This window comes from Cornus florida, unplaced genomic scaffold, assembly GCF_030987335.1.
Source record: "Cornus florida cultivar Cherokee Brave unplaced genomic scaffold, ASM3098733v1 CherokeeBrave_3.0.0_Hap2_Chr11, whole genome shotgun sequence".
In the NCBI taxonomy this organism is placed as follows: domain Eukaryota; kingdom Viridiplantae; phylum Streptophyta; class Magnoliopsida; order Cornales; family Cornaceae; genus Cornus; species Cornus florida.
The window spans coordinates 84,284,498-84,304,764 of record NW_026775581.1 but is presented as its reverse complement, the minus strand read 5'-3'; the positions used below and the strand labels follow the sequence as shown (position 1 = coordinate 84,304,764).

The 20,267-nt window shown below is 33.0% G+C and overlaps 1 protein-coding gene across 1 annotated transcript; it reads right to left on the bottom strand.

The window, feature by feature from the left end:
* Positions 1–3,160: 3,160 nt before the first annotated feature.
* LOC132282620 (replication protein A 70 kDa DNA-binding subunit A-like) lies at positions 3,161–8,734 on the bottom strand. Its single transcript, XM_059784358.1, has 2 exons — positions 8,205–8,734; positions 3,161–5,876 (listed from the first exon to the last, which is right to left on the bottom strand). The coding sequence occupies exons 1-2, from the start codon at positions 8,483–8,485 to the stop codon at positions 3,470–3,472; spliced, it is 2,688 nt and encodes an 895-aa protein (XP_059640341.1). The 5' UTR covers positions 8,486–8,734; the 3' UTR covers positions 3,161–3,469.
* Positions 8,735–20,267: the final 11,533 nt, after the last annotated feature.

The following is a 20,267-nucleotide window of genomic DNA, read 5'->3' as shown; positions in this document are numbered from 1 at the left end:
ATAAGCGAATTATTTTTATTTTTCTTTTATTTTTTGAATTGTTGCTTTAGTATTTATTTCCATTCTCCAAACTAGTCGGTTATTCATTGCGCTCATTTATACAATGACGGAGATAAATGATGAGGAAGAAGCAACATAAATAAGTATTTAAGCGAGGCCTTGTCGGCACTTGTAAACTCATTATATCACTTAGAAAGTAAAATAAAATGTTGTTGGGGCCTTTTTGGCAATCTTCTTCAATTATTGGGGGACAATACTTAAGTGGATTTATATCCTCGTTAATGTAGATTAATAAAAAGCGAACATATCGATCTTCTATCTTCTTTAATAAAAAATGGTAATAAAAGAAAATATGTTCATTTTTTATTAGTTTATATCAACAGTGAGATGATGTACAACGTCATTGGTGAGGATCCAAATATAATAATATCTTAATATAAAATTAATTATCTTAAATGGATTCATTGAAAAATAGTTAGGTGTTGTAGAAAAAATTTATAAAGAAAAATGACGCATCATTCTAATTCAAAAGATGTGAAAAAAAGATGAACTAAATAAATATGTGAATTTCATCGCATGACATTATATATCTCTTTTATTATATTATTGTGATCAAATTGTGAGTCACATTTATTTAAAAGTAATATTTATTTTGAAATAAAGTGAGTATTTTTTAAAAAAATAAATAAATTTACAAGACATGCAAGCACTATAAAATACAAATACAAGCACTGCGTGTGGACGAGGGTGTGTATATATGTATCACACAAGTCTTGGCTTGTGGATGTGATTTAGTTGATGGACAGGTTGATTGAAAACAACATTAATGAACCCCATAACATTATTGAAATCATGGTGTTGGTGTGGCATGTCACGTGATATCTATTATAGTCTATACAATACAACTATGAAGTGACTGACAAAGATTGCTTATACATCAGCAGCAAATTAAAAACAAGCATGCACGTTGTCTCTCTCCTATTTATACTTTCTATAATTGAATAAAGTAATGCATATGAAAAAATATCAAAATCCATATCACCGACACTGTGTTAGTTTAATATGGGCTTGCTTTAATTATTATTTGCTTGGGACACTCGTATACTTTATATATAATAATTATTATAGTATAGGCATTTATTTGGGAAAAGGGGAATTCATAGGCATTAATTTGGGAAAAGGTTTCCTAAAGTATACTTAGAAAATTACTAGTACTAAATTGTACTACAGTATTGAGTAAGTAAAATTGAGACAACTTTGTGAGGAAGGCTCATTCTACTAGGCACAATTGATTAATTTTGGATCAGAAATTATTTTATGCCAATTAAATAAACACAATTGATAAAAGTAATTTTATAATGAGGGCACGCTTGCTGCACTCATTTGGATGGATGAAAACGCCTTCGTCATTTTTTATCATTATTACTTTATTTTATTTTGTTAGTGCGGTGTTAATTCATTAGTAAAATATGTATTGCTTGAAATTTTTGTTTTTCCTCTTCCTTTTAACATCTAATTCGGACAAGTCAAAAAATAGTACTAATAATAAAATAAATAAATATTTTTTGAATATTAATTTTCCTGTTGGACGGAGACGGTTAATTTATAAATTTTTTCAATCTTTTTTAAAAACATTAATTTAACAATAGAAGTCAAGGAAACTCACCGACTCTCTCTCTCTCTCTCTCACACACACACACACACCACTGTTTTTAAATATACAAATTCAACAACAAAAGTCAACAATACTCACTCACACACATGCGCATAGTGAAGTGAGAGAGGAATTCAAAGGTGAAATGAGTTCACTTGTTTGGGTAGGTCTCCAAAATGGTGCAGTGAGAGAGACCAAAATGGTGGGTCTTTGAGAAGTCCAACAAATTAAGATGATAAGGTGACCTATGCTGATTGCCGCAATCAGCGGCTTATTTAGATACATGAATATTGTGTGATATATATGTACATACATATGTATGTAATATGTATAGAGGTGGTTTAGGACCTGTCGCTATTAAATGTATGTATGATTGCATCTAGCAATTGTAACGTTGTGCATGGCATTAGCGTATTTGGTTGATTAAATAAAGGTGGTAAACTAATGGAAAGGAATGGTGTTTTGGGCCACAACTACATGTTTCAACTCTACTGATGTTGTTGCTTTGGACTGCTACACGGTTCAGTCACCGTCAATAGAAACAAGAGTAGAGGGTTTCCAATTTTCATTTTGTTGAAACCATTTTTTAATTTGGTGGTAATTAAAATTTAATTTTATTTTAATCTTTTGTGACCATAATAACTTACAAGTCTCGCAAGTGGGTCGGAGTTCTATTGAAAGAGTAAAAACTGGTGGAACCCAAATTACAAAAACATGAAAAATCTCACTATTCCTTTCACCCAAAAAAATAAATAAATAAAACCAATTACATATACTTAATAACACACTTCTAGTGACCAAACTGTCCTGGCATGCTATGTTCGTTCATTGATGAAAATAACTTATCACTTTGTGCTTAAAATGACAGTTTGATCATGAAAAAAAATTATAAGCAATTTATTTTCCTACTTCCACATTCGTGAAAATGGGAACTGGGTTCTATATATATATATATATATATAATTTGAGGTCCTTAAATCCAGTGCCATTGCCTATTGATGTTGAATTGCAAAAACTAAATGCCAATGTAAGATGGAGGTAATTTCATTAATTTGAATGTCCCATCCGACCATTTTTGGGGTTCAAGCACACGCAGTTGTTTTGTTATGTGACACAGTTCCAGTCATCCTTTGAGACTTCTTGTCCAGAGAGGTTGGCTATCAAATCATGAACTCACTAAAATCTGCCTACTCTTTGCTATAGTCGGATCAAAATCCCCACCACGGTAGTCATCTCCCCACTCCCCTCCCCTTAGTGATGTACATTACATATGGGACTCAACGGCACAACATTTTTGTAAGGTAAAGGAGACGATTTTAGTCCCCGCTATAGTTGGTGCAAAAATGTTTCGCTAGCTAGTTAGGCCCTAAAATTGTAGAGACTTAATTATTAACAAAAACTATGATTTCTTGTTAATCTAAGGTTGATTTCATCATGCATTTCGTCTATGAAATCAATGTACAAAGTCAGCCTGAATTTCACTACAATAAACTGTGCAATTCAAAATGATGTCAAGAAACCATATAGAACTTATGGGAAATAATTTACAGGAACAAGAAAGGGAAGTAACATACTTCACAAGATTTGTTCACAAACCAGGCCATCAAGCCTAAAACATGCTTACATCATGAAATAAAATTTTAACTCAAAACTATTATTACTTGGAATGCCAAATCATGGTTCCAACCGGCTGCTGTCCAGAGGAAACACAGCAACAAAGACTCCTCGATTCAAAATACATTGGCTGGAACACATCTTCATATAACATGCATCATCTATTTGTACAGAGTTGTAGTTCGTTTCCAGCTACTAAACTCAAAAGCCACCTACCCGTTGCTTTGGAACACCGCCATACCTTCCAGGTGTAACGCTGCTACCACTTCCATAAGCTGGGGGAGCATTGCTCACACCAGGACAATCTTTTGCCCAATGCCCAAACTGATGGCAGTTATAGCACTCATTAGAGTTGCCAACGGCTCCTGCCCCATTGCCACTTCCGTAAGCTGGGGGAGCACTGCTCAAACCAGGACAATCTCTTGCCCAATGCCCAATTTGATGGCATTTATAGCACTCACCAGAGGCACCTGCACCAGCAGATGCATTATTAACAAAGCCACCTCTGTAAGACTGTCCCTGGCCACTCATAACACTAGGGCAGTTTGTAGAGCTATGCCCAGTAGCACCGCAGCTGTTACAGCTCAGATACATGCCAGTGGAGCCAGATGCAGTAGGCCTAGAACTACCATATTGGTTCCCATACTGACCCACCTGATTTGCTGGTAATCCAGTTTCTTTATTAGCATTGCTACCCATATAATTCACTACAGGTGATGCAGATTGTCTAATTCCAGCATTAACATATCCAGTACTATTTAATCCAGTGCTCGGGATGATGTTATCTGCCTTTGGACCTAGAGAGCTGCTGCTATCCACTTTCAGCTTATCCATCAAATCCAGAAGGAACCTGGACTCTGATGAGAAATTAACCTTCTCTGCCTTGACCACCGTCGACTTTACACGTTGTTCATCACTAAATGTTTCCTCCTTCACCTTCAGCTTAAATATATATTTATTAAACAGAACCTTACGCACAATTTCTCCAAATCTCTCGTCATCTTGCTCTTCGTATTTCATATAATACATATCCTTCGCAGATATGCCCATGACCTCCTCACCACTTTCCTGAAATGCAGAAACCCATGTTAAGCCGGTATGGTCCTGTATCTGAAACTGAAGAATATACCTGTAGTCACACTCATCAACCAATTGATCACACCTATCACACCGCCATTTCCCATCCCCATTGTTCGTAACCTTCTTGTTGCATTGCCGATCCCCAATCATGATGGGACATGCTGTATAACAGAAATTGTCAACTTTTATGAACGAAAGAGTAGCACTAACAGTTATCCAATCTGGCTTCTCAGAAGTTCCCAGCTTTTCATCTTTTATCTGAGAGATAGTCTTTCGGACATCTGTCCTGCCCATATTTGTTGTCTCCCTGGATATAGAGACAGCTGGGGTATTTTTACCTTCCTTTTCAAACCATTCTTTCAACCTGTGAGCCTCTGGAAAGTCTGGTTCTATGAAGAGCTGACTCGTAAATATGGTCCCCACTGCCTTCCCATTAAAATCACTGACTCTACCAGATTTCACGGCCAGAACAGGAAATACCCCAGAATCACACATATTTTGCAATGTAAGTCCTTCTGCATTGCAGAAATTTCCCCACAAAGTTAATTCAACACTTCGGCCAGACATGTCTTTTAACTGGAGGACTCTTCTTTGAGTTTCAGTACCATTTTTTCTCATTATTGAACTAGTGGGACCGACAAAAGACACCACTCCAATCACATCCACAACATTGTTGTTCTCCATTCCTTCAACATCACTTATAGGACGGAAATGAAATTGTTGCTGTGGAATTGACTTGTCATCCTCAAAGCAAGGTTGCACTGTTGATGTACTCTCCAGGAAAATTTCGTGATCATTACGAAGGTGATTGAAAGCCTTTTGAGCAGGTTTCAAGCTTCCTTTGGAAATCAAATACACTTTACCATGCTCAATTTGGTTGTAGAATTGATCAGCAACAGCATTGAAGCAGGTCACGCGAATTTCTCCTCCATCAGAATCAAGAAGATCGAAAGAGAATACTTTACCATCCCCCCGAGGATTATTGTAGTGCCTAAGATCCCCCTTTGCTGTCACTCTGGCCTTGATTGTCCACCTACCCTGATATGGATTCAAAGCAGCAATAGGAATAATCCTCGCAGGAGCTTCATTCTTAGCTACAGGTCCTCTGTTTGTGTACATTGGAGGTGGCTGTTGATATCCTACCTGAGGACGCACATAACTATTATTTAGAGGAGGCCGCGAAATCCCAGCACTATTATTAATCGCATTATATCGTCCTGATTCAGAATTGTTGGCAAAAGAATTATCATAGGAGTGTGACCCTGCACCATGCTCTATTTTAGGGTTGAGTGGAAGAGTTCCCCCAGCTACATTTGGTTTAGTAATTGAGCCACCAGCAAGAGAACCACCAGTATAAGATGGAGGATTACCAGCAACTGTCCCTGGCTGATCCAGGTAAGACTGTACTGGAGCAGATCTTGCCACTGGAGCAGGACTACTATTACTATCAGGGCGATCATACTGTTTTGGTTCGCCAATAGGATCACACTTTTCAAGTATCACATCCAAGTCGATGATAATAATAATCCTGCTTATCAAAGTCATCAACAATAACATAATACCTTAGCAAAAAAAGAAATATAAAAAAATAATAATAATAACATACTGAAGGCAAAAGATAAGAATGGAACATAAAATAACAGATGAACTTTATACACACATTTGTCAAGTGGATCAGAAACTTTTGTAGTTATTATAGTAAGGATCGTATGCCAATAAATAAACAATTTTTTTGTAAGATTAATTATAAGGCAGCAATTGAATGGGGCTGAGCAGAGTAGCAGCAGTATCTGGCTAATTAAAGCCTGTTCAACCCAGCTCGAGCCGACCCAAGAAATTGGACAAGTAGCCCCAAAAAGGATTCCAGCGAGCATCAAAGCATGTGAACAATGGCCTATGCGCAAGTGTTTAGGTTCGGCATAAATAAATCATTTTCCAATATATTTTCTTAACGACCATTACAACGTTCAATGTGCCACAAGTAACTTTGAAGCACTCACATGGACAAGAACATTCAACAACTTAAGAAATTAATAATGTCAGCCTAAGATAACAATTGAACGAATACAATCATACAGTAGATAACCTACGAAGAACGGATACTTCTATAAGGGAATCTATTAATAATTTTGTATCAAATACCAATATTCCTTGAATGCTTCTGGATAAGTTTACAATACTTCCCAAATATATCTAAAATTTATAATTGCAAAACCCTTAAGTAAAATTTGAAATTAGTAAGTCTCAGTTATTCTTGCTCACAGGGAGAGAGATTGAAAACGAGGGGAAAAGAAACATAAGAAAATAAATTTCTTGTAGAACGCAAGAACCTCTTAAAAAAGAGGTAGTTTCATTCAAAGCACAAGTTGAATTAATTATCATATGACTGTCTGTGTTCATTTTGTCTAACCTCTGGTTTTGAATACATCTTTGATTGATTTCCACCAACTGAAATTCAAATTTATTCAGAATTAAATTGAGTTTATTTTACAGAAAGTAACAATTTCAACGTTAAAGGTTTCATATTTGTTCCACAAATTATATGAATAAATAAAAAGAAAAAAGATGTCTACATTATTAGGAAGTATGACATTGATTGTTGATTTTTCAATATAAGGACGCCAAGAGGAGCCTCAGTAAAATAACCATATAACACATTTTATCCCATAACCTAGAGAGGATTAGACAATGCTAAACCCCTATCAACAAGGAAACTCTAGCATAGCAAGATGTAGAAACGCCAACTAATGAACAATAAATATGTATTGGAAATAATTATTTCTCTTAGTAGATTTCACCATACCAGCAATAATCCAACAAATTTACTCACCAAAACCCCCTTTGAAGAATATCCGTATAGATAATATTACATGGCAGTGGTGAAAGACTTTTGTTCTCCATAGTCGTTCATAATTTTCATTAGTAGTCTAAATACCCACAGTTCAATTAAGGACAATTCTGCTCCTCCTGGAAAATCATTCCTAAAAGCTGCACCTCTCATTATTTTATTTTTTTATTATTATATTTTTTTCATATATATATTTTTTTTTGACAAGTAAAAGCTGCACCTCTTTATTACTAGAATCAAATAACAATTCTCCTTAAAAATGGTCATCAACCACTTGTTCTCAGTTGTTAGCCACACTCCCTTTGTTCTGAATCAATATATTTGTATTATCCCACTTCAACTGATATAGGTTTCACAATTACCAAAAAGACATGATTTTGGTAAAACATTGTAGCATCAAAACAGCACTATAATTATTTGCACATCATGATTTCAAGCTTCGCAACAGATAGTTGCAAATCACTTAATGAAAGCAATTATTCATTAGCCACTATATATGTAGAAACACACACACACACAACAGACATGTATAAGTGATTGAGACCTACACACACAACACATAATGAAACCCCATTTTATTTCCTCATTTTCCTTCACTCCGTCATTTCATGCTTTGCAGCAGATATATGCAAGTCACCTAATGAAAGCAATTATAAATTGACCATTATATATATATATATATATATATATATATATATATATATATATATATATTCCTAGTTGGTACTCATACACACATGCCTCCGTTGAGGCTCGAACCCTGACCTTTCTTTGAGAAGTAGGGGCTTAGTACCACTAGGCCACTGGCCTGTTGGTGTGTGTGTATAGAAGAAACACACACACAACATAAATGTATACGTGATTGGGACTTGCATACACACATATTAAAACCCATCTTTCTGCCTCATTTCCTTCACTCCACGATTTCATGGTTTGCTGCAGACATATGTAACTCACTAAATATTATAGACTAAATATACAGATACACATATGGGTGTTGTGACTTACATGCGTTTCTGGATGATATTGCAGACGAACTGAGTGAGTTGAACAACAGAACCCTTCTGCAACTTCTGGGATCTGACCAAATCGTTCTTCTGCGTCGCGAGCATCCCCTGCTGAAGATGCAACCCATCCGACAGCAAAATTCGATACCTTTCGTTGTTCGATTGGTGCTGTGTGTTCACTAACCTAATGTCCGCGACTTGAAGCACTGGCTTCACATCGGTCCCTTGAGCTTCCCCACTCGACAGTATCGCTATCGCACCGTCCGTCAGATTGATTGCCATCGCCAAAATTTTCCCGAGAAAAATCTAGGGTTTTGACGGAAATGAATGTGAAGAGAGTAGATGGTTGAAACCGCAGAGATTGGATCTAGAGAGATAAAGGGAGAGAGAGAGAGAGAGAGAGGGAGACGGTGGGTTTTGAAACCCTAGGAATTAGAGGCGCCAGGAATTTTGAGAGGGAAATCGTGAAAGCTCTATTGGGGTTTTAAGAATTTTCGAGGCTTTTTGAAATGCCCTCCATGTCCTCTGTCTCTTTGGAGAGGTTTCCTCGGCTCAAACTTCCAAAGGAAGCATTTACTGCCACGTGGCGATACGTGGAGCATGTACGTGTCGCTTGATTAACTCTTTTTAGATAAAGTACAATAAAATTTGTTAGAAGAACACACAAACGAAAGTTAGCCTATTTTAAAATAAAAACAACCCTCGTAAGAAATTCTATCTAAACAAGACGAAATTACCTCTTAATATTAAAATTAAATTTATTATAAAATATCAGATATAATAAAACACGCAATTGCTCTCTTCTCTCTCTCTCACCCCCTATTCTTCTTCACCTTGACCTTCATCCCTGCCTCCAAACCTAATACCCATGTCGTCGCAGGCGCTGGTTCTCCAAAAATTCAAAATGCATCAACTCTACCCAGATAAATAAAATACAGCACTCCACATATATCCAAACATACAATTAAAAATATATATTTTAAGTAATAATTAATCACGGCTTTGACCAACAAATTATTGTATTCTGAACCTAGAGTTCAAGAAAAAATTGTCCATAATTTGTTTATTCAACAACCATTAAAGATATAAATTTTGGGTGGTTTAATTTATTTGGGTGTTTTTACATATTATACGGTTTGGGAAGTGGCGGATCCCGACGGCGACTGGGCCCACACGCGCGGCTGGAAGAGGCTCAGGAACGGCGATGCAAGGAGTCCGGCAGTGATGAGGACGGTGAAGGATGATGGGAACTGTCTCTTCATGGAATCGTTAAAGAGGTTGCCGGTCAGAAATCTGATGTTTATGGGTTCGTTATGCTTGCACTTGAAATCGTTGCCGGAAAGAAAAATGCACACTATGCGAAAGTGGTGGTCGTTGGCGACGGTGAAAAAAACTGTTCCAACTTCCAACATCCTTCATTCAGCTTGATTATAAGGTGCAGGGGGCAAGCGTACACATCAGCAGCCATAACTTTGAAAGGGATGAAATAGCTTGTTAATATAGGTAGGTAGTTTATCCAATTGGGATGCTTGCTTGGCGGGTACAGGAGATAAGAAATGTTTGCCTGCTCAACCAATAAGGAGAGACGGCGCAGGCTTATACAGGGAAGACCAAGAAGGTGGGAGAAGGGTGGGTTGGTGAGCATAGGTAAAAAGGGTCATTTTAACATTTAAATAGGTTAATATTAAAGTTAAAGGGTAAAAATGTCCGCTCATTGCCATTGGGGGTAAAAATGTCCACTCATTGTCCTTGGTAACTTTATTAAACTTGAGGTGATGTCTTTGTCCTAAAATAGGTTAAATTTTATCTGTTTGTACTTTTAATAAACTTCAGCGGTGTTGGTGTACTTTACCCCTCTTCTTATTACAGGGTAATATATATATGGAATTTCATAAAATCATAAACCATTTTTAATGAAATTTAACTATAAAATGTTTCATTCTTTGATATTTTTTTATTATTAGTCTACATCAATAAGTATATTATAAATCCTCACTAAAGTCTTAATTATCAAAGTGACTTTGTTGAGTATCTTTGGATGAATGAAATTGGGGTTGAATTGGCGGAAAAATTAATTTAAAATTTAGCTGGTCCTGCAACCGAGATTATCTCGTGTTGCTGATACAAACTTTGGTGTTCTATACTCATGGAAGAGGGAGAGGATTTTAGAGTGGTAAAATTGAGTTCAAACCTTCAAAAAAAAGTAATTGTATATTAAGAAAAAATGATTAAAAAAAAAAAAAGGGACACGTCACATGATGAAATTCTTTCGACTCTTGTAAATATATTTCTAATTGTAGCGACTTTATCCTTTGTCCATCTTTCTCAAATTTTAACCATATTTTCCTTTCTTAATCACCCTATCCATTCACTTATCCCTTTACTCCAAGCTTATAATAATATGAGATTTGCAGAAGGGTTACTACACTCTATTCCATGCACCCTACTATAATAAGGTCTTGTTTGGTTTAATGACAAATAGTGGATCGTAGAAATATAATCTGGGGCTAATATATTTTGGGGTGGGTTACTACTACTACATTTTTTTTTTTTTGATCTGCCCTTTAATCCTCTAAAAATATTTTTGGAGGAATGAAATAGAGTTGGTACTCTTTTTATTTATTAGATTTCCAAAAACAACGCAACTCAAAAAATACAGGTATTAAATGTGTTTAATTTTTTTAGCTAAAAAATGCATATACATTTTTCAGTTTGTGGAGTTTTTGCTGGTACATATCTATTTGTGACATCACCAACAATGTAGTGGAAGAATTGTTAGAAGAACAAGAAAAGCAGAGCAAGTCGAAACTCAGCTATAAGGTCTGAGAAACTCACCAAAGCCAACACATTTTCATGGCAGAAAGTCATCAACAGACATTAAAATAGATTTCGTGGACTTCTTTTAAGGATGTTATAAGTGACCGACGAAGACAGTTTGATACTGATAGGGAAAAATAAACCTAACCTACCTTGACCTAACAATAAAAGTAACTAAGTGTTGACCGGTCGCTAGACCTCATCGACTTTCGAACGATGATATTTTTATTAGAAAAGAATAATAATTATGAAGGATAATGAAACTCACTACTTTTTTCATTAAATTATAGTTTTAAAATCATCGTGAATTTGAAATTATACGTACATATATATAATTATCAAGGATAATGAAACTCACTACTTTTTTCGTTAAATTATGCTTTTAAAATCATCGTGAATTTGAAATTATACATACATATATATAATTATCAAGGATAATAAAACTCACTACTTTTTTCGTTAAATTATGCTTTTAAAATCATCGTGAATTTGAAATTATACATACATATATATAATTATCAAGGATAATGAAACTCATTACTTTTTTCGTTAAATTATGCTTTTAAAATCATCGTGAATTTGAAATTATATATATATATAGGGACTTACATGCCATCGTGGGTGATATTATTACGGACGTACTGAGTGAGTTAAACAATGGAACCCTTCTACAACCGCTGGGATGGATCTGACCAAATTGTTCTTCTGCGCTGCAAGCATCACTACCTGAATATGCAACCCTTCTACAGGATCTGACCGAATCTAACTTCTTCTTCTTCTTCTTCTTCTTCTTCTTCTTCTTCTTTTTTATTTTTTTTTTATTTTTGCGCATATAATAAGTTTTCAAAAATAAATTCTTCAAGACCTCGGTTCACATATCTCATTCCGTAATTAATTAATTTAAGAATAAGTAATGTAGCACCATAGGAGAGGGGAAAAAAAAAAAAAAGAGTCGATAAAAAAAAGTAAATATTAAAGTTGGTTAGTAGACAGTAGACAAATTTAATATAAAAAGTCATTAATTTGATTTAGATTAATGCAGTATTAAAAATCAAAATGAATTCATTTAAGTTTCTCTTCTAACCACAACTTATGTATGTATCCTATAACAAAATTAATTTGGAAAACTTTCAAACTTGATTCAAAATTTCAAATAGAACAAACATGATTTATTGATGTGTGTATATATATTTATATAAGGTGAAGAAACTTTGAGCCGATGACAGGTGAGAATTGCACTAAGTTGTAATTGTTATTATATTTAAATTGTCCAAATCAAGCTCGTTGCTTGAATGTGCCATTGTCTCGAAAATATAATATTTCACACGTATGTTGCACTTAGGGGTGAGCAAATAATTCAACAATTTGTCAATTCAGTCCGAACCAATTCAATTCGTGTGGTTCGATTCGATTTTCATATCTCATGATTCGATAATGATTTAAAAAATTAGTAATCCGCTACTCGCAATTCGGTTAACGAATTGAGCCCTCGAAAAATCGATCCGATCCGTTACCTTAATTATATATTAATATTATATATATATATACATACACACACACACAATATACTTACTGTATTTCTTTTTTATTATTATTCATTATTCTTTAAGTTAACACTACGTCCCCAAATTCATTACTCATTTCATTACAGCCGCTGAGATTTTTAATTACTAATTGAGATTTTAATGGGTTATAAAGTGTAATCATATTGAGCCATTTGAAAAGACCAATACGTGAAAACCAAACCGATCCGATCTGCTATTTTACGGATCGGTTTGATTTGGATTGAAGGTCTCCACGGATTAGCTCAATTTTAAATCCACCAATCCGTGAGAACCGGATTGAATTGAGCTTTACCCAAAATCGAATCGATCCGATCCGTGATCAGCCCTAATTGCACCAACCAAATCATAGATTGTTCAATTTTTGTTCCCAAAGTCACATGTCTAGGGTTGACAAAATACCCGTCTCGTACTTGCCCCACTTTGTCCCATTTAAAACAGGTATGGGAATTATTAAATAATTTTGGAGTGAGGATGAGAGTTACGATTGAAAATTCAAATGGTTATGAGGCCAGAATGGAAAAATATCATCCTGTCCCGTTTATATTAATAAATTATAATTTTATCTTTATACTTTATTTTATATTCAATAATTTTATGTATATTTTAAGCAAATTCTAATATATTCTTTTCCAATTATTAAATATTTTTTTTGCATTATTGTCATTTGTTCTTTTTCAAACCCGTCCAATTTAAATATTCTGCCGGCATGGTTGATGATTCTTCTTTTTGCTCCGGTCAATGCTGCGTTTATTCTGATCGCCATTGACTATAAGTCTTGGCTAGATGTTGCTATAATTCTTTATCACACTAGTCAAAATCCCGTGCGTGGAAATTTTGCTGCTTTCCGTGATCGACAATGATTTTATGTTGCAGTCGGCGTTCCCTACGTTGATGGCTTGTTGGCAGTTTCTCGTTCCCCTCTGTTTGCTCGTCTTGCGCCCCTCAGCCGTCATTGGCTCTTGTGTGGTGCTGTATAGTGTCAGTTTGTGGACCATAGGTCAATGATTACTCTGCAGCTGCGTGGAACGTAAGGGGAGATATATTCCAAAAGGTCCACCATTTGTGTACTCCTTCGTTTTACCGGCTTTGAGAACTGTTATTCACAAAATTGTGAGTTACACAGAGTGTGACAAGTATTATTGTGACTCACAATTTCGAAAGCAGAAAAGTATTATGGAATGCAGGCAGTATTTTTTTTTATATTTATTTTCTTAGTTGAAAAACTCACACACACTGCCTCCACTGAAATTCGAATCCCTAACCTCCTTTTAAGAAATAAGAGCCTTCTACCGGCCACAGGCCTGTTGGAAATGCAGGCAGGATTATATTGTTCATTTTAAAGATGATGCGGTGGGGAAGTCAAATGGCCTGATGGTTTGGTAGGCCATTCTTTAAGCTCAAACTTGTTTCCTGCCACTAAGCTTCTCCAGAGAACCGTCATTGCATATGGGCTTATCATTTACCATATGTCAGGCCCAAATAATGCCGGGTTGATGAATAAAAGAATATTATGTTCCTGTAATGCAGGGGATATGGGCTAACAGTCTCTTGGTGTTTGTGCTGTTCTACGTAGCTTCGCTTTGTTTGAGGGTTTGCAACGCAGTTGTGTTTGCAACGTCTATGTGTACGCTTTTAATGGTGGGGGTATAAATGGAATGGAGAGATGAATTTTAAAAATCATTCCCTTTAGTCGAACAAATGATAAGGTTTACAAACAAATATAAATTTAAGAAAATTTTACAAATTACGAAATATTTAAATTGGAAACCTAAAATGAAACCACAATGTAACATTACTTTAATCGTGCATAATTTTTAAAATTTTCTTAACTTTTTATTTTTTAAAATCAAAAAGCAAAAAAAAAAAAAAAAAAAAAAAATTACATTTTAGAGAAAATATAAAATTTCTTAAATTTATATTAAGGGACATTTTTATCATTATAATATCACTCTAGTCTTGCTTAATTTTATTTTTAAAAATTAAAAAAGAACAAAATTTAAAATAAAAATTTAAATTTTTATCAAGGAGTATTTTCGTCATTATGACACAATTCTAATGACTGACTGGCCTATTGTTGCAACAATTAGATAGTTCGATATTCTTCCAAAATTGAAAATAGTGGATTTTTATGCAATTTGCCACCATATAATAAGTATGGAGAATTCTAAAACATTGAAGAATTTCTAAAAATTGGTAGGTTAGAGAAAATTGTAGACGATCTTCTAAATATTTTGTAAATATGAGTTCTAGAAACAAAATTTTAACTGTTAATTACAATGCATCGTAATTAACAGAATCACGATTGTAACATCAAGTTCCAAAATTTATAGAATGGGAGTTGGAAGTGAAAATAATAAACACGCTCATTGATGAAGGTAACAAAACTATGTAAAACGAAATTACTAAAATTTAATTTAGTTTATCTTATAACAGCAGTGGTAGTGACAGTGACACAATTGAAGATTTAGAAAAATGTTGTATTATTTTTTTTAGAAAAGCTTAAAGAAAACATACTATTATTCAAATCAGCTTGTCGTTATAATGATTTTTATAGAGTTAAATAAAATTTTATCATATTATTATCTTATCAGCACCACTACTTTGTTTTTTTTTTAACAATTGATTTAAAACATTAAAAATAAATAACTCTACATAAAGAAGATGATTAATTAAATAAAAAATGGTAATCAAACTTACTTTCTAAAAAAAATGTAATCAAATTTGTTTTCTAAAAAAAAAAAATGTAATCAAATTTGCATTCATTTATCATTTGTCCATTTTTCTTAATTTCTAATCCTTTTTTTCTCTCCTCTCCATTAATGCACCCTTTCTTCCCTTATGACATGTACAACACTACAATATTGGTTGCGCGTTCATTACATTATTTTGAAAATTCAACATTCCTATTGAATTTTTGAGATAATGTATGTTAAATGTTTTTAAATAATATGTTGATGTCAATAACTTACCTCAAAAATTAATAGATCAAATTTAATGTCGAAATAATTTGTTGACTTCATATTTAATACGTTTTCCACATTTATAACATGTTACTACATCATAAAATGTATAAAACAAAAATGATTTGAACAGATCAAACAAAAATCTAGAAGTACATAATTTGAAATTTTAATTTTGCCAACAACAAACATAATTTAGGTTCACTTACCAAAAAGGAAAAAAAAGAAGAAAAAGTGTAGATTAATCAATTTATTATTTCATTTGAGAAAGGGAAAATATATTTATTTGGACCGACAAAGGGTTATTGCCAGGACGCAAGCAAGGCTCTTTGAGAAATGATATGTTGGTAAATATATACTTTATTTAATAATTAAAATAAAACAAATATTATATTAATATGATTATGAGATACATAATATAGCATATTAATTAATTAAACATTCTACCCAAAATATTGAATTAAATATGCAAATTTAAGCAATCAAAAAATAATAATGAAATAAATCCAAGAAACCCCTCTATGTTTTGACTCACAAAATCACTAATACTATTAAAATAATGAATTGTGAGAACCATTTGATTTGGACCATGGCTCGTGGCTCGAATCACTGGATTCAAGTGGTCGAAGGGAGAGGGAGAGAACACATGTTACCTAAGAAGTACATATACGAATAATGATACAACAATATGGCAAACTTCAAAAAAATAAAATACGGACATGATAGGATACGATAATATAAACAAATAATAAAAAATAATATTTTATATATATAAAAATTAAATTTTGGTTAATTTTTTTTTTATTATAAAATTATGAATCTAAATGCAATCATTAACATGTTCTAAATTTTGAACTAAATCACTGTAGATTTATCTCAATACTTCTTTTAAAAATAAATTTCAAAGTTTTCTTAACAATTATCCTATGATAATATGGTAGAAAAAAAATTACATTTTAATGTTTAAAATATACGCTAAAGTATTTGAAGAGTATCGAATAGGTGTTCGAATTATTGGAGAAATATCATGTTAAAAATAAAAGATATATTTTAAAATTTTGAATTCGGAAGTATTAAACACATATGGGTGATGGATATATCACCCTCGTAAAAAATTTGTACTTTTTAGCATCCTACACTTTTATATGATACAAGGAATTCTGGAGGCATATATTTCGAAATGGGATTCCTGGATATTTATAGACCCAATAGTGCCTTTTCGATCCAACCCAAATACGCATTGAGTGAGACGGTTCGCCCCAACCATTAGCCCATGCACCTATTTGGGTACACACTCTAAGGCCCAAATCTGTGACAAAAATGGCCCCTTGACCACTAGACACACGATGACTTAAGCTAGCAAGTGTTCACTGGAGACGATGACCGACCATTGCCAACGGATTGTAATTCAAATTTCGGAGTTGGGCATTGCCAATCCTTTGTAATGGACTGAGTCAGTCCATGCTCTGTTTGTTTGGGCCTACTTAGATGGCATTGTTTTTGTCTGTCTGGGCCAGCTTGGGCCATCTAGTGCTGTTTTCTTCTATCAACAGGGGCCTATCGCCATTCTTCATTACCGACGATATTATTATTATAAAAAATGCCTTGACTTTTCGGGAAAAAAAAATTTTAAAAATAAAAATTATCCCATTTGTCTTGTGTAGATTTGAATCATTGATACATTTCTATATAAATAAATGCCCCTTGTTTCTTCAAGAATCCTTGAGATTAGTATTTCATACACTCATTTATCTTATTAAGCACTTCACTTCGGGATATAATTTTTTATTTAAAAAGAAACTATTTTGTACAAGTACGATGACACCATCTACTATTGGAGAGAATCACGTTCCACTATGGACTCGTTTCAAAAACTTAACAAAATTCACTTATATAATGGTCTAAAGTTTACTTGAAATTTGTAGTATTTGGTACAATTGTTCCAAATCGACAAGAGGAAAGTAACTTATGAAGATTTGAATTAGAAGAGTACAAATTTTATCTATAAATTTGAGGTAAACTTGACTTTTATATTGAAAGACGAGATAAAGTACCACAAAAAAATATTTATATTGTTTAACTTATGAAGATTTGAATTAGAAGAGTACAAATTTTATCTATAAATTTGAGGTAAACTTGACTTTTATATTGGAAGACGAGATAAAGTACCACAAAAAAATATTTATATTTTAAACAATATAGAACATAAGCATTGTATATTGTCCGAAAGGGAGAAGTCAAAGCAGTATCGTTCGGATGGGAGAATTCAAAGTTACATTGAATTTGTGACATCTTCTTTCTATGTGGATGCAATAGGATGATACGTGTTGCATCAGCAATGATGAATTGAATGAACCCAACATCTATAATCTAATAAAGTTCTTGAAATTTTCAATCTGTTAGAAGTTGCTTAAGCTGTCAATTGTTGTCAAAGTTTCTTCAAATGTTTTATGATTTGAAATAAAATAAACAAATATTAACAACTCGTGGATAAAAAATCAATGCAATGTAAAACTCCTGCTAGGACGTTTTTTATGTCGTCATTAATTGTAGTTAAATTCCCATGCAAGTCGTAAAATTTTGATCAATTAAGACAGAGATTCTCATTTAAAAATTGTAAAACAATAAGAGTAGTGATACTAAAATTGAAAACTAGCTGAATTGTTTAATTGAATAATTTTTAATTAAATATTCATACCAAATACAACTAAGTGGAGGATTACACTTTTTTATTTATTACATAATTGACCAATTAAATTAGTAAATCTAGCAATTCATTGCAACGTGTAAGAATCATTTTCCAAACAACAATATATCATTTTATACAGGGCTAATTCCATAAAACCTTCACAATTTTTAAATTTTGATCATAAACCCCCAATTTGTTTCAGAAAACCCTCTACACTTTAAAAAGTAGTCAAATCACCCTAATATCCATCTCCGACTAGTTAATCGGACTATGAAATGACAAATTTAACCTTACTATTTAATGTTAAATTTAAAACTACAAATTATTTTTTAAAAATTAACAAACTACCCTTTAATTATCTTCTTCACCCCTCTCTAAAACAAACCCAATTAACCAAAATGATTTTTTTTTTCAGAACATATTAATGATTGCATTTAGATTCATAATTTGGTCATTTCATATGGTTGATTTTTTTAGACTAAATTTGAATTACAAGTTCAGAGGCATTTATGACATTTCAATTCAGAGGCGTGTCAATGAAAATATTTGAAACCTCAAGGGGTGTCGTTGTCCAAAAATTCGTTGACCAACATCTGAGTGGTATTAAAATGATAAGCTTTACAAAGAAATATAAATTTAAGAAAATTTGACAAATTACGCAATGTTTAAAATAGAAACCTAAAATGAAACCACAATGTAATATTACTTTAATCGTGCATAATTTTAAAATTTTTCTTAAATTTTATTTTTAAAATTTAAAAAGAAAAAAATTTTGAATTAAATTTTAAAGAAAATATAATTTTTTATAAAATTTATATTAAGGGACATTTTCATCATTATAAAATCACTTTAGTCTTGCGTAATTTTATTTTTTAAAATTTAAAAAGAACAAAATTTAAAATAAAAATCATTTTAAAGAAAACCTAAATTTTTATTAAAGAATATTTTTATCATTATGAGACAATTCTAATGGCTGACTGGCCTATTGTTGCAACAATTGGGATAGTCCACTAGTTGGGGTGTTGTTCCAAAATTGAAAATGGTTGGTTTTTATGCAATTTGCCACCATATAACAAGGAAGTATGGAGAATTCTAAAGCATTGAAGAATTTTTAAAATTTGGTAGGTTAGAAAAAATTTTAGATAATATTCTAAATATTTTGTAAATATGAGTTTCAGAAACAAAATTTTATCCATGCATCTTAATCGTGCAACATATCTATAGGAGCCACGATTGTAACATCAAGTTTCCGAAATTCAAGAATGGAAGTTGGAAGTGAAAATAATGAAATTACAAAAATTCAATTTAGGTTTTGAGATGGCAGCGGCGGTAGTAACACACGCAAGCAAATTGAAAATTTAGAAAAATGTTCTATTATTTAGTCACACACAAGCGTATTGAAATTTTAGAAAAGCGTGAAGACAACCTTCTATTCTTCAATTCAGCTTATTGTTATAATGACTTTTATACAGTTAAATAAAATTTTATCATACTATTGTCTTATTAGCATCGCTACTTTGTTTCCTTTTTAAAAATTAAGTTAAAACATTAAAAATAAATAATTGTACATAAAAAAAATGATTAAATAAAAAAAAAATGGTAGCAAACGTCAAATATATTTCTAAAAAAATAATTAAACTAGCTTTTTTTAAAAAAAATGTACTCAAACTTACATCTATAGAGCTGCAACTCGGGCGAGTTGGGCGGGCTTGACAATCATCTCGGGTTAGGCCCATATAGAAAATCTTCAGCCTAAGCCCTGCCCGAGCTCGCCTTAAGACCGAGTTGAGTTGCCAAAGCCCAGCCCATACAAGATTAGTTCAGTCCGAGCCCGCCATAAAAAATAAATCTATTTATGTTGCACCATGACTTGAACATGAAACCTTTACCATAAAACCTAAGCACACTACCAACTTGGCTACCACACTTTATAATTATAGTTTATCTATATATAATATTTTTGGCCTCGTGGTCGGCCCGCTCAAAATATGTAGCCCAGACCCAAACCGAAATTAAAAACACATTGCCCAAGC

Bases quoted from the DNA above. Each gene is read 5' to 3' on its own strand.
- LOC132282620 (XM_059784358.1), bottom strand. From the start codon at position 8,485: ATGGCAATCAATCTGACGGACGGTGCGATAGCGATACTGTCGAGTGGG. The intron at 5,877-8,204 runs GTAAGTCACAAC...TTTGATAAGCAG, and splicing joins AATATCATCCAGAAACGCAT to GATTATTATTATCATCGACT.